Here is a 15582-nt window from a genome sequence, read left to right as displayed (position 1 = left end):
ACTTATTGTTGGTCAGTTCCCTACTATACAGTATATCTAAGTATATAAGTACAAAATATATTCCTTCTATCCCATTTTCAGAATGTTTTACTAACATTCCGGGAAGCTTATGATGAAGTTTTCTGTCTGTTGCCCTGATCCTATGATAGACAAGAACAAAGGACTTCAGTGAAAGTATTGTGAACTAAAGTAGTAGAAAGTATGTACCATACATTGCCATTAGGGACCCAACAGGAAGCTTGAATAGGAGTTTAGATATATATACTGGTGCACACGTGGTATCAGGTGTTCAGGGGTCATTCACTAAATGCTATAGCCCCCTCCTGAATAACACTGTTAAGTCATGTTATAACTGACCTAATATAAATATACGTGAAACCCTTGTACCCATCCATCCATTACTCATAAAACATGATGAGGGTGTAACTACATACATACAAATGCACAATATATATTGTACCAGAGATAGTTCATTTTTGCGTATGAGTGAATTCAATGAATTGAGCAATAATGACAAAACTCCATTATATTTACATTCTCTGCATATGACAATAATACAATAGAAATTCTTTATTTATACATTTCAGATATACATATCATTTGGGAAGGTTGACATGTGTGTTATAGATGATGTCCCTACTGTGGCTTCCACAGAACCATATACACAGTATGGTACAGTATCTGTTGTCCTGTGGTCATACCTATCATCTTTATATACTCTCAAGGGTTAATGCCGATAGGTTTCTCATTTTTTTCTGCGCTGGTCATTTCCATGTGAGTGAATGCAGGATTATCCGCCCCTTTATCTGGATATGAGTCACTGTCCCGAGTCTTCCAGTTCAGGACCTTTACTTTCTCATCCTGCTGTGACAAAATTAAAAAGAGAAAAATGAATATCAATGGAGAAAATATAAGTAAATATAAAAGTAAACCCATATGTAAGACACATATATACTTGCACTCCACAATACTGCAATACAAGGTACACTTAATATATTGCTTAAGATTGGCTACTAATACTATCACTTTGCACAATAATCCACAAAAATCAGTTTTTTAAAAAACTTACTAATTTTAATTCTTTAGGATGAACATTTAATGTACTCTATATGGCCAGCACCCATCTCTGATAATATTATACCATCTCCACCTCCCCCCACCAACTCTCATAAATTGTCTCTTGAATATACTTACTTCTTTACCCCAGCTGGAAGGAATCAATACTTTAAGGTAGTCAAAGTCTTGTGAATTTAATAGGAAATCCCGGTTTACATTCTGTTTTAAACCTCCTATAAGACAGTACAATATAATAGGTGAACATTTACCAGTGAATGAGATATTGATCACATTAAATATCGCAGTCTTCATATTTATCCAATAGGTCTCACTATGTTGCAGGATATCTATTTAAATCTGGGGCCCCACAGGCCGGAAACGCCGCGGGAAATATCGCAGCATTTTACTGTATCTGCAAAGTGGATGGGATTCATATGAATCCCATGCCAACTTTGCGGTTAAAATCGCAATGACGGTTTTGGAACCAGCGCGGTTTTGGAAATTGCAGCATGTCAATTATAGCCACGGAAATGCCAGCGGCTTTCCTGTAGATGTAATGGTAACAGAAAGTCCACAGAGGAAAACTCCATGAACTTTCTGTTCAAAGCGCTGCAGGAAGAACCGTGATACGTTCCCGCCACGGTTTTTCTCGCAGCGGTTTAGTGCTGTGTATCGTCCCATGGGGCCTTAGCCTAAAGGTTCTCTCACAATTATTATACTGAACATTACCATTTGCATGACAAAACCTAAATACACAAGTATTACTTCTATTTAAAAAAAAAATAAAAAATGTGTACTGCAAATTTAAAATCCTATGTAAGAATTGTGGGTAAGTTCTCACCCTTTTTGATCAAAATGATCAATTATGGAGATTAAAGGGGTATTCCAGCTATAAGCAATTATGGTACACATTCACGACCTCTAAGATTCCTTCTATCTTGAAAATGGGGTTATCCGATAGCTACTCAGCTCTATCATAGGCAGAAATTAAGAGCATCTCAGGTCCTGTTCCCACGGACTAACGCGCCACTTATTCAGACACGCAAACACGTGTCAGAGTGAGGCGCTTCAAAACAGATCCCATTGACTTCAATGGGTGGCTGCTTACGCGCGCTACACATTGAAATCAATGGGAGGCTTTATAACCCATTGATTTCAATGTGTAGCGCGCGTAAGCCGGCACCCAATGAAGTCAATGGGATTTGTTTTGAAGCGCCTCACTTTGACATGTGTTTACGTGTCTGAATGAGCGGCGCGTTACTCCGTGGAAACGGGGTCTCATTGTGCATAGCCACTTATCCAATTAATCTCTACCTGGTTAATGCAGTACAAAATTAGGATTAGGATTAGGGATTCACATTTTTTGTTAGATGTTCCAAAGAAGGGATCTCCATCTATCACATACTTGTAGCTTATCCTGTGGATATTGTATATATTTGAAGCATACCATCTGCCAGATTCTACCTAGCCAAACACTTGTTGCCTCCAGTAAATTTGCATTAGCTAAGACTCTGCTCACATCTACAGTCATGGCCAAAAGTTTTGAGAATGACACAAATATTATATTTTCACATGATCTGCTGCCCTCTGGTTTTTATGTGTGTTTGTCAGATGTTTTTATCACATACAGAAATATAATTGCAATCATATTATGAGTAACAAAAGCTTATATTGACAGTTAGAATGAGTTAATGCAGCAAGTCAATATTTGCAGTGTTGACCCTTCTTCTTCAGGACCTCTGCAATTCTCCCTGGCATGCTCACAATCAACTTCTGGACCAAATCCTAACTGATAGCAGTCCATTCTTGCACAATCAATACTTGCATTTTGTCAGAATTTGTAGGTTTTTGTTTGTCCACCCGTCTCTTGATGATTGACCACAAGTTCTCAATGGGATTAAGATCTGGGGAGTTTCCAGGCCATGGACCCAAAATCTCTGTTTTGTTCCCTGAGCCATTTAGTTATCACCTTTGCTTTATGGCAAGGTGCTCCATCATGCTGGAAAAGGCATTGTTGATCGCCAAACTGCTCTTGGACGGTTGGGAGAAGTTGATCTTGGAGGACATTCTGGTACCATTCTTTATTCATGGCTGTGTTTTTAGGCAAGACTGTGAGAGAGCCGATTCCCTTGGCTGAGAAGCAACCCCACACATGAATGGTTTCAGGATGCTTTACAGTTGGCATGAGACAAGACTGGTGGTAGCGCTCACCTCGTCTTCTCCGAATAAGCTGTTTTCCAGATGTCCCAAACAATCGAAAAGGGGATTCATCAGAGAAAATGACTTTACCCCAGTCCTCAGCAGTCCACTCCCTGTACCTTTTGCAGAATATCAGTCTGTCCCTGTTATGACCTGGTCTCAGCAGTCTCGGCCTGTTGGGTTTGGGTGCGGAGTGTCCGGACGGCATTCGGAGCGTGAATCACCTGATGCACGGCAGGGGAATGTTCACACCAGACATGCTGTTTCTGCTCTGGCACTCGGGCATGGATCACATGGTGAGTTGCCTGGTGGATCAGTGCCTGGTGTGTCTTGGCCTCTGAAGGGGTTAAGTTCTCCACAGTGCTGAATACCTTACAGGCTATGGGCGAGGCCTTCTCGTTACTACATAAGGCTGTTGTACATGCTATCTGATGCCGGTCTTAAACTTCTGTTCCTGTGCTCCAGAAATGGTCTGTTGTCTGAAGCTGCTACTATCTGCATCCCGGCCCATCCAGTTTCTTGCTCCTGTTCACACAGTACTGGTTTATTAAGTATTGAGCTCCTATCCAAGCATAGTGTTCCGGGCGCAGCGAGCCCTAGGTATTTTTCTGTTTGGAATTGTTTTTGGTAGGGGTTTTTTGGTGTGTGATCCTAAGTTCTGTTTTTCCTATCCCTTGCTTAGTTCAGTTATTCTGGGTTTCACGTTTATTTTCTCCCTATGCTTTGCGTTACTCATTTTCACCATTAGTCCAAGTCTGGACATACGTGGGGGGCTTGTTCTGTATCTGCCTCGCCTTCATAAACGTGAAGCTAGACAGGGGCTCTATTTCACTTTACAGGTTAGCTAATTCTCCGGCTGTGCTCATGCCCATTCAGGCAAGCTAGTCGGGCCCACGGCTACTTTTAGTTGTGCTAGGCAGGGTGTAGGAGGATCCACACTAGAAGTCCAAACTGCTCATACTTCCGATTTTCCTTTTTTTTTTGGTGTGTTTTTCCTTTACTAGACTGAGAAGTTATCAGTCGGGGGCCAGTCCATGGTCAGAGATCCCCAAACCATAACAGTCCCTGATGTTTTTTCTGGAGAGAAGTGGCTTCTTTGCTGCCCTCCTTGAGACCAGGCCTTGCTCCAAGAGTCTCCGCCTCACAGTGCGTGCAGATGCACTCACACCTGCCTGCTGCCATTCCTGAGCAAGCTCTGCACTGCTGGTAGCCTGATCCTGCAGCTGAAACACTTAAGAGACGGTCTTGGCGCTTGCTGGTCTTTCTTGGGTGCCCTGGAGCCTTTTTGCCAACAATGGAACCGCTCTCCTTGAAGTTCTTGATGATGCGATAGATTGTTGAGGTGCAATCTTTCTAGCTACGATACTCTTCCCTGTTAGGCCATTTTTGTGCAGTGCAATGATGACTGCACGTGTTTCTTTAGAGATAACTATGGTTAACAAAAGAAAAACAATGATGCCAAGCACCAGCCTCCTTTTAAAGTGTCCAGTGGTGTCATTCTTACTTAATCATGACAGATTGATCTCCAGCCCTGTCCTCATCAACACCCACACCTGTGATAATGGAGCAATCACTGAAACGATGTTAGCTGGTCCTTTTAAGGCAGGGCTGCAATGATGTTGAAATGTGTTTTGGGGGATAAAGTTCATTTTCTAGGCAAATATTGACTTTGCAAGTAATTGCTGTTAAGCTGATCACTCTTTATAACATTCTGGAGTATATGCAAATTGCCATTAGGAAAACTGAAGCAGTAGACTTTGTAAAAATTAATATTTGTATCATTCTCAAAACTTTTGGCCATGACTGTACATTGCAGGATCTAATCTGAGCCTCTATTGGCAATTCCTTTAGATTTAACAGTATGAATAGCACTACTTGCATAAGAATAATTGACAATGACTATGACAGTACTCCAAAATAATACACTGTATTTCAGTGGAGTCTGTCAGGAGGCTGATACCATCAACGTCAGGAGGATGTCAGAAGACTCATTAGATTACAAATGAAAGCCATGACACACATGTGAACATAGCGTAACAGAAGTCATAAAGGGCAGGGCCTCATGTACTCTTTAGCACTGAGTTACTGTAATTTATTGGGACATCTTTATCTGGATTGTTTGATACATATTATGTGCAATATAATGTAATATATAAATTACATTGATCATCCCATAAGTGCAGGCTACACATTATGGAAAATAATGACTCAGGAATCAGTGAGATTGAATCATGATTGTGTGTCAATGTTATATCAGTGAATCTACTGTGTTGCCAAAGGCCGGGGATCCATGTGGCGTAAACACTGCGGTTTGGCCATGGCGGAAATGCCTACAACGTGCATTCTAGTGAATCCCATCCACATACTGCGGGCAGATATGCGCAGCAGACATGCTGTAAGTTCCAAAACCATCGCTCCTGTCGCTGCCATTTTTTCCGCATTGCTTTTTTGCAGCAACTTGTTATGTGGGGTCTTAGCCTAAAGTCATTATCTAAGTCTCCCTGGTCTTCACTCTAACTCCTTTGCAGAGATCTGGACTTTGCTGCAAGGAGACTTATATGTCTCGGAAGTCTTCCTGGTGATGGTGACCTGGGGTCAAAATACACCGGTACAGGCCAATTTCTGGGCAAGCATACTTTGTGCGTAGTCTAGGAACAGGTGGATAAGTCAGGGTGAGCAGCACAGGTATAGTGTTCAGTAAGGAGCTGAAGTCAGACACTGGTATGAGGCAGGGTGAAATAGTACACAGGGATGCTAATAGTCAAGCCAGGGTCAATTCATAATGTCAGGTCAGTAGACAATACACTTTAAGCAGAAAACTAGCAAGCTAGAACCTTTGCTCAATTGTCCTGCAATGGAGTAACAGAAATATATAGACAGGGAAAGGCTCGGATTGGAACGAACAGTGAGTGCACATGCTGGCCCTTTAAGAAGCAGCAAGAAGCGGCACATTCACCCTAGCAAATAGCATTATATTATTCATCGGTTCTCTAAAGCGTTAAAATTCCTACAACCATTTTCAAGCAGTACACTATATCTACAATACTGCTATACTACATTTGTGATATTATTGCTGTCTTAATTAATATTGTTCTATAAAAGCAAGTTGTCTTACCAGATAACAGGCTGACTATTATTCCAACAATAACAGCGATGACTGTACCAATGGTACTGAAGTATAGATAGGACAATGAGTACCAGTTATCAGCCAGCGCAGGCCTGGGAAATAAACAAACCACAAATATGTCAAATATAAAACATTCAAGTCACAATATAATATACAAATATAATAGTTATCTGTAAAAAAAGAGCCTTTCCAAAAAGGCTTCATTTATCAAAACAAATAAGAATGAAATAAACTTGACAGTTCTGCATAAAGTATAGGACAATAGAACTGCAATTGTAGACAGTTATGATTTCTGATTTTGTGCAGTACCATATAAAGAATAATGTTATCTCCCAACAGTCAAAGAGTTAAAGAGGACCTTTCACCACCTCTACCAACTCCAGTTCTTAGCATTTGTTAATAGTCACCGTTCCACTGATTCCAGCATAGTTGGGATTTTCTCTCTAGCTCTCACCATTCCTGAGCCTGCTGTTAGTTTTGGTGTCTGATATATTACATACACTCTGTACTGTCAGGAGGGCGGTGTCAGCCAAGAGCAGGCAAGGGAGCGTATTTCAGAGTTCCAATCAGAGGTGGACAATGCCAGAATCACACCCCTTGCCTTCTCCTGCCTGATACTGCCCTCTTGATAGTACAGAGCCTAAATAGCACATCAGGCACCAAAATTAACAGCACTTAGAGAAAATATTCCAAATGTAATGGTATCAGTAGAGCAACTCCTATTAAATCAGGCTAAGAGCTGGACTTGGTAGAGGTGGTGAAAGGTCCTCTAAACACACCCCCAACCTACACACATTTACTACCACCCCCCACACACAAAAAAATAATTCTTCTTAAAGAAATCTCCACAAATACACAGACTTGTCAATCATCCATGAAACACAAAAGTGAAATTCGACAGTTAAATGAATCTTCTTCTGAATTATTATGAAAAAAATAGTTTGTATAGTTAGTCTGGCCTGGATATCTGTAGGTACTTGCTTCATCTTTATGTGCATGTGAATGTAAAAGGCATGAGTTATGGCTTGAGTTATTATGGTCATTATGGAAAATAATTGTCAGAAAGAAAAATGTAACTTACTAGAGATTTTCAGATTTGATAAAGTGTTTAGGATTACATGTACAGTGAATAAGTAGAGAACTTACTTAGACATAGTCATGATACCTTAAACAGTGGACAAGACCTCTGAGGCTTCATGCACATGCATCAAAACACCTTCGGTCGCACACGTGAGACTTACTATTATCTCAACCTTGGTAACTCTATACTCAATCTCTATGTATAAATCAATAACTTTTCTTATTTCCCTATTCTTAAAAGCCTCATTGAGTTTAATTTGCCGGTTAGGTCATACAGTACCAGATATATCACCTACCTGTCACCGACTTGTGCTTCTGTCATTGTGTCTGTTATTGTAGGATGTGCAGTTGTTAAGGTCCAGTTGGTAGCGGTAGTGCTAAAATTACATCCCTCTACAGACAGGTATTTGGGCAAACTACTTATAGGAAGAGGGGGGTAAATCTGAGATCCGATCCCAACCCACAACGAAACTGCAAATCCCACCAGGAGACCAACCAGAGCACCCTGAAAGCAAACACAATTGGATCTAATAAGTGTTCTGCCACATCCTACCACATTACAAAAGATATACACTGGAAGGAATATAGTAAGGAATGGTAATAGCAAGCACTAAGACATAAAATGAGAATGATATAAAATATACTATATATATATATATATATATATATATATATATATATATATATATATACACATATATATACACACACACACACACAGATATAAAAGCTTGTACGCTGTTTTCCCATCTATTATCAAGTCGGTCTTACCTAACTGAGGTAATATATAAATTGCTTAGTTGGTCCAAAAATGTATCAAAACAGCCCAGTAACAATTAACCCATAAATACTTTGTATACTTACCAATGAATTTACAAAAGGAAAAAGAATTCCTAACGAAAAAAGTCCCAACAGTGGACCGCCAACCATGCCGAAAATGGAGAGTGCTGCCTGTATAAGATACAGAAGCAAGTGATGAATATTGCTGACTGAGGAAGGACAGACAAGTGTTAACCATTTATAAACACAGTGCGTACATAGTCTTGTGCCTTGGTCACTGATCATGTATTATATTCATGATTTAAACATGATGTAAAACACGTCATACATAGTTACATGGAATAATAAGTATTTACTTCTAGTGGTGGGAGATTAAAAATAGCTCTACAAGTTTATATAAAATATGATATATAAGTTCTAAGTATAAATAATCCATTACCTGTAATAGGCCCCCCATTAGGGATGCCAAGCCAGCCATGGCAATACACACAGCACCATACAGGAAACCTGCAAAGTACACAAATCATTGAGAAACTTGCTGCTTGTTATATACTTATAGTAGGGAAGCCTGGGTAATGATATACGGTAGATTGGAGGTGCTATTTATTATTTTGCTCTCATAATTAAATAAATCAGTAATAATTCAGTTCCCTGCACTATACATCTATGATCACATATTTTTGTTCTTGGCCCCATGTTGTATTTTATTGATCCATTTTTTCAGACTGTACTGAAGGAGAGGGGGAGCATTTAAGCAGGTCATAAACACAAGACAACATTCTTAGGGTCCATTCACATGGAGGAAAATGGTGAGGAATTTGGTGTGGAATTTCAGCACTGAAAAATGGGTTCAATTGGTTCCTTTTTCTGCTAGCAGGAAGTCAATGGGAGACTTTTTTCAACGCTGAAATTCCTCACCAAATTCCTCACCATTTTCCTCCGTGTGGATCTGCCAGTCTGCACATGTTCAGTAATTCAGGAGCCTTTTCTCTTTTCAATATATGCTTTGGACCCTTTTAGGGACATCCTGAAGGTTGTATTGCAATTTCGATACATTTGTGCATAGAATATTAGATATTAAGTCAGGAGTTATCGTACTTGTTCCTTTGGAAATCCATGACAGCTTGGTCTCACTGAGAGATTTGAAGTAAGGTTTCACAAGGTCTTCTACTGTAACAGCGGCTAAAGCGTTAATACTGGATGACACCGTACTGGAAAACACAATAAATAGTGACTTTAGTGTGGATATCTTATCGTAATGTGGATAAGCACTAATAACATAGAGTCAAGATATGGCTATCATCCACTGTGACAGTATATTCCTACAAAACAGTGTGAAGCATGGGATTTTTCAAAAAAACATTCGGACCTTGATTGATGAAAAGAATCCAAGGAGTTTATTTCAGGAAGTCCAGTTTTAACAAAAAAAAATAATTCTTCAGAAAATTTCCATAGTGTATACAACAAACACCTTGTACCTCAGGCTGCTGTAATCTCACAAGCTATTCACCATGTGAACTTCACCAACACCCACCCAGCTTTCTGGCAATTGGAATCATTTTATACCTTAGACATTTCCCATAATCCTCTGCAGTTTTCCCTATAAAACCCTGGAGTTGCTGCAGACTTGCCTCTTATAACACACCCAGTGCAACTCCACTACTGCAGGTAAATATGCAAAAAAAAACACTTTATAAATGCATGTTAATGTGAACAGTTCCTTAGTGTTAGTATACGGTTCCCAGATGGTAAGACAAGAAATAGTAGGAAAATAGAGCATTAGGTGGCCAGCCTAATGAGGAAAGAAAGGAATAAGAAGCAGTAATAGCACATTCACACAGAGATATTACCAGACCTGGGGACTCCTGGACCACCACTAAGGTTACATAGAGGAAATCACATGTAAATATAACACAAAACAGTTTACCTCTTCACATTCCTTCACCCTTAAGAAGAAGCTTGTCCTTCTTCAGACAGCTTTCACTTCAGCACCATACCTAGACAAATGATCGGCATTTTGGTGCTTGGACCCTGACCGATGTTGTATCTCAAATTTAAATGGCTGTAATGCTAAATACCATCTAGTTATTCTGGCATTTTTGTCCTTCATGGTATGAATCCAAGTGAGGGGATGATGATCCGTCACTAAAGTAAACTCTCTTCCTAATAAATAATAGCGTAATGCCTCCAATGCCCACTTAATCGCCAGCCCTTCCTTCTCGATTGTAGAATACTTTTGTTCACGGGGAAAAAGTTTCCTACTTAAATAAAGAATAGGGTGTTCCTCACCATTAATCTCTTGACTCAGGACTGCCCTAAGTCCCACCTCAGATGCATCCGTCTGTACAATAAATGGTTTGTCAAAGTTTGGGCTTTGTAAGACTGGTTCTTTACACAAAATTTCTTTTATTTGTTCAAAAGCTAAATCACATTCTGTTGTCCATATCACGTCCTCTCTACTGCTCTTTTTAGTTAGGTCGGTTAAGGGAGCAACGATAGTAGCAAAGTTTGGAATAAAACGTCTATAATAGCCAACAAGACCTAAAAAGGATCTGACCTCTTTCTTTGTGGCTGGAATAGTCGCAGATTGAATGGCTTGTACTTTGGATATCTCTGGCCTTACTTTACCACTACCCACAATAAACCCAAGGTACTTTGTTTCTTGGAATCCCAAAGCACATTTACGTGGATTAATTGTGAATCCTGCTTTCCCAATTTCAGTTATCACCTTTTCCAAGTGATACAAGTGCTCTTCCCATGATTTGCTAAAGATTACCACATCATCTAAATAAGCAGCACTGTACTCCGTATGATCCTTCAAGAGTAAGTCCATGGCTCTTTGAAACGTGGCTAGAGCACCATGAAGACCAAATGGCATGTTTCTGAACTGATACAGAGCATTAGGCATCACAAAAGCAGTTTTTTCTTTTGATTTCTCATCAAGTGGAATTTGCCAGTAGCCCTTACATAAATCTAGGGTAGAAATATATTCTGCACACCCCAATCTATCTATGAGCTCATCAATACGTGGCATTGGGTAATTGTCAAAACTAGATATAGCATTAATTTTACGAAAATCTATGCAAAATCTTATTGTCCCATCTTTTTTCCCAACCATCACTACAGGTGATGACCAAGGACTTTTAGAGGGTTCAATAACTCCCAATTTAAGCATTTCTTGAACCTCATTTTCAGCCTTACTCTTTAATTTTTCAGGTATTCGATAAGGTCTCTGTCTGATAGGTGGATGATCTCCAGTATTTATTGTATGAGAAACTAACGATACACGGCCAGGCTTACTTCCAAAAATATGTGAACTGGACCCTATAATCTTCCTCAGGTCACAATGTTGCTCTTTAGATAACTTTGGATTCAATGTTACCTCTGACCAGTGAGCACAATTTTTCAACAAATCATACATTTCTTCAGACATATCTTGTGAAGACTGAGACAATAGTACACATAGTGTTATCTTTAGGACCAACCTCTGGTTCAATCCAACGGTTTAATAAATTTACATGGTAAACCTTATTTTTTTGTTTTTTATCTGGGGTTTCAATTTCAAAGTCAACAGGACCTGTTTGTCTAACCAGTTTATATGGCCCTTGCCATCTGGCCAACAACTTATTCTCACTGCTGGGAAGTAAGAGAGGAACCTTATCCCCAACTTTAATTGATTTATTTTTGGAATGTTGATCATACCATTTCTTTTGGTAAACTTTTGCCTTGTGGACATTATCATGAGCTACCTTAATCAATTTCATTAATCTTTCTCTCATTTCCAATACATGTTCCACCACATTCTTCTGATGACCATCTCTACCTTCCCATACCTCTTTAATAACATCCAAGAGTCCCCTGGGTCGTCTCCCATATAACAATTCAAAAGGGCTAAACCCTGTAGACTCTTGTGGAACCTCACGATAGGCAAATAACAGAAAGGGCAACCATTTGTCCCACAGTTTTGGATCATTGTGTGCAAATTTCCTAAGCATGTTTTTCAAGGTTTGGTTATACCGTTCAGTCAACCCATCAGTTTTTGGATGATAAGGGGTAGTCCTGAGAGGCTGTATACCAAGAAGCTTATAAACTTCTAACAGAAAGCAAGATGTAACGTTACTCCCCTGATCAGTAAGGATATGCTTAGGTAATCCAACCCTGCTAAACACATTCAGAATTTCCTCAGCAACTCTTTTAGCAGTAACTGTGCGCATAGGTATGGCCTCAGGATACTTGGTACAGTAATCTACAATTGTAAGTATAAAACGGTTACCTTTGGAACTTCTTTCTAGTGGACCGATAATATCCATACCCACAGTATTAAATGGTTCATCAATTATTGGTAAGGGTATAAGCTCTGCTTTGGGAGGAGCTGAAGCAGTGTACTGACATATTGGGCAACTACGACAGTAAGTAGTTATCTCATCATAAACTCCAGGCCAATAGAACCGATAGAGTACTCTGGCCAAAATTCTTTTATAACTCAAATGTCCAGCAACAGGAACATCATGCGCCAATTTCAAAATTTCTGGTCTAAACTTTTTTGGCACAACTAACTGTTGCACTTGCTCTCCTGTTTTTGGGTGACTACACACTCTATATAAAATATTGTTTTCCACCAGATAATAGGGTGTAACAAGCTGCTTACCACTTTCTGCAACCACTTTACTGTTAGTTAAACCTTGTTCATACAATGCATATAAGTCAATGTCCTGTTTTTGTTCAAATGTAATATCAGTGTCCCACAAGTCAGCATTTTTATACTTGCCATCCAGGGAAACTCTTCTCCTAGAGACATCCTGCTGTCCTGGAACTCTCAGAGGCTTGGATGATGGCGGCTCCATGATGTCCTCATGGAATGGGAAAATGTCCTCCAAAGTCTCACCTCTCTTGTGTGCCTTTGCTTTAGCTCTGGTAGTCACAGCAGACAGCTGGCTTTTCCCCATTAGCAAATCTTTGAATCCGGGTGTGGTTCTTCCAAGGATCACTGGTACTTGTAGTTCTGGAACAACAACTGCTGGCATGGTAAAACATTTCTCATCCAACTGCAGGTCAATATTTGATGTGGAGTATTTTTTTGTATCTCCATGAACACAAGTAATTGGCACTTTGGGAAAGTCCATCTTCTGAGTTATTAGGTCCTCCTTTACCAAGCTTAGTTTACTGCCAGAATCAAGCAAAGCATTCACAGTCTGTCCATTAACTTGGATTGGCAGAATGAAGTCACTGCTAGCAAAAAACGATCCAGACTTTGTGCCTTTAGCGCTTTTCCTGGGGCAAAATTTAGCTATGTGTCCCTTTTCTTGGCAAATATAGCACATTTTTTCACTGGTGACAGTTTTTAATGGACTTCTGGCTTCTTGACCTCTCCCTCCAGAGAAAGTTCTGAATGGTTTGGCTGGGCCAGTTGCAGACCTGCTTAGGTCTCTCTTTGCTAGGATAAAGTCCTCTGCTAAAGAAATAGCTTTGTCAGCATTTTTGGGCCGATGTTTTTTAACCCAAGCAAGAACATCAGCTGGAAGAAATTGTAGAAATTGTTCAAGTATGATCGCTTCACTAATCTGCTCAGTCGTCTTGTTGTCTGGTTTCATCCATTTCATGTATAAGTCTTGCAGGCGAGTAAAGACTTCTCTTGGACCATCAGTGTAGCTGTACTTGAGTTCTCTGAACCTCTGTCTATAGGTTTCCTCACTGATGTCATATTGCCTTAGAATAGTCTCTTTAACCAAGTCATAGTTATTTGCATCATTCATGTTCATGCGGCTATATGCCAGTTGGGCTTGTCCAGTAAGATATGGCGCCAGTCTTACCACCCACTGTTCCTTAGGCCACTGACAGGTATGTGCAATTCTTTCAAATGTGGTTAAATATGCTTCAATATCATCTTCTGGAGAAAGTTTTGTCATGCGAGGGTCTTTCCAAGCAACAGGCGGTCTCAGGGTTTGAAACAGCTCCCTCCAGCGTTCATCCTGACGTCGCAATTCCTCACAATTTCTCCTAGCTTCCTCCATTTGCCTTTTTTCTGTATTGAACTGCTGCACAGTTAACCATTTCATAAGGTCAGCAATGCTCTCTGGTAAAGTCTTCTCAGAAGGCTCAGCAACACTTGGAGTTAATGGAGCAGCTGTGGCTCCTTGCACTTCTGCATCCTCCTCTAGCAGTGCTCTCTGTCTGACACCTTGACTTTCCATATTCACCAGCTTCCTTGCAACAGTTCGCTTTGCAGACTTAGTTGGTGGCTTTGCATTAATACGCCAGGAACGTGTCTTGTACATAACTCCCTTGTTTCTTTAGGCTTGAGTACTTACAGCAATACTCCAAAAATCATCCCACTTCTGGCACCATATGTGAAGCATGGGATTTTTCAAAAAAACATTCGGACCTTGATTGATGAAAAGAATCCAAGGAGTTTATTTCAGGAAGTCCAGTTTTAACAAAAAAAATAATTCTTCAGAAAATTTCCATAGTGTATACAACAAACACCTTGTACCTCAGGCTGCTGTAATCTCACAAGCTATTCACCATGTGAACTTCACCAACACCCACCCAGCTTTCTGGCAATTGGAATCATTTTATACCTTAGACATTTCCCATAATCCTCTGCAGTTTTCCCTATAAAACCCTGGAGTTGCTGCAGACTTGCCTCTTATAACACACCCAGTGCAACTCCACTACTGCAGGTAAATATGCAAAAAAAACACTTTATAAATGCATGTTAATGTGAACAGTTCCTTAGTGTTAGTATACGGTTCCCAGATGGTAAGACAAGAAATAGTAGGAAAATAGAGCATTAGGTGGCCAGCCTAATGAGGAAAGAAAGGAATAAGAAGCAGTAATAGCACATTCACACAGAGATATTACCAGACCTGGGGACTCCTGGACCACCACTAAGGTTACATAGAGGAAATCACATGTAAATATAACACAAAACAGTTTACCTCTTCACAAACAGGAACATAACAAGTAACCATGCAGCCCCATAGCTAAATAAGTAATGGAGCCCCACTCTACCATGACAACCTTGAAAAGAACTTGAAAAGTATAGCATTATTCTTGTCTCCCTTACACACATTGTGCACATGGTGACTTAGGTTAAGATTTTTGTTTTGTTTCTATAATTATTAGAGATGAGCGAACACTAAAATGTTCGAGGTTCGAAATTCGATTCGAACAGCCGCTCACTGTTCGAGTGTTCGAATGGGTTTCGAACCCCATTATAGTCTATGGGGAACAGATACTCGTTAAGGGGGAAACCCAAATCCGTGTCTGGAGGGTCACCAAGTCCACTATGACACCCCAGGAAATGATACCAACACCCTGGAATGACACTGGGACAGCAG

At 40.0% G+C, this 15582-nt stretch overlaps 1 protein-coding gene across 2 annotated transcripts in view; it reads right to left on the bottom strand.

Moving 5' to 3' along the window:
* Positions 1 to 695: 695 nt before the first annotated feature.
* Positions 696 to 15582, bottom strand: part of LOC142203677 (sodium-coupled monocarboxylate transporter 1) — a 38944-nt gene continuing 24057 nt past the window's right edge. Inside the window, exons 9-15 of one of the 2 annotated variants that reach the window (XM_075274620.1) lie at positions 9341 to 9453; positions 8682 to 8749; positions 8327 to 8413; positions 7759 to 7967; positions 6371 to 6474; positions 1195 to 1289; positions 696 to 864 (exon numbers count right to left, since the gene is read on the bottom strand). In XM_075274620.1, coding sequence (XP_075130721.1) covers positions 721 to 864; positions 1195 to 1289; positions 6371 to 6474; positions 7759 to 7967; positions 8327 to 8413; positions 8682 to 8749; positions 9341 to 9453 — 820 coding nt within the window. In that variant the 3' untranslated portion in view covers positions 696 to 720. The remainder of the gene's footprint in view (positions 865 to 1194; positions 1290 to 6370; positions 6475 to 7758; positions 7968 to 8326; positions 8414 to 8681; positions 8750 to 9340; positions 9454 to 15582) is intronic. The other variant, XM_075274621.1, reaches the window with a different exon arrangement.

Source organism: Leptodactylus fuscus, chromosome 5, assembly GCF_031893055.1.
Source record: "Leptodactylus fuscus isolate aLepFus1 chromosome 5, aLepFus1.hap2, whole genome shotgun sequence".
Lineage (NCBI taxonomy): Eukaryota > Metazoa > Chordata > Amphibia > Anura > Leptodactylidae > Leptodactylus > Leptodactylus fuscus.
This window is presented reverse-complemented; position numbering and strand designations above follow the sequence as displayed.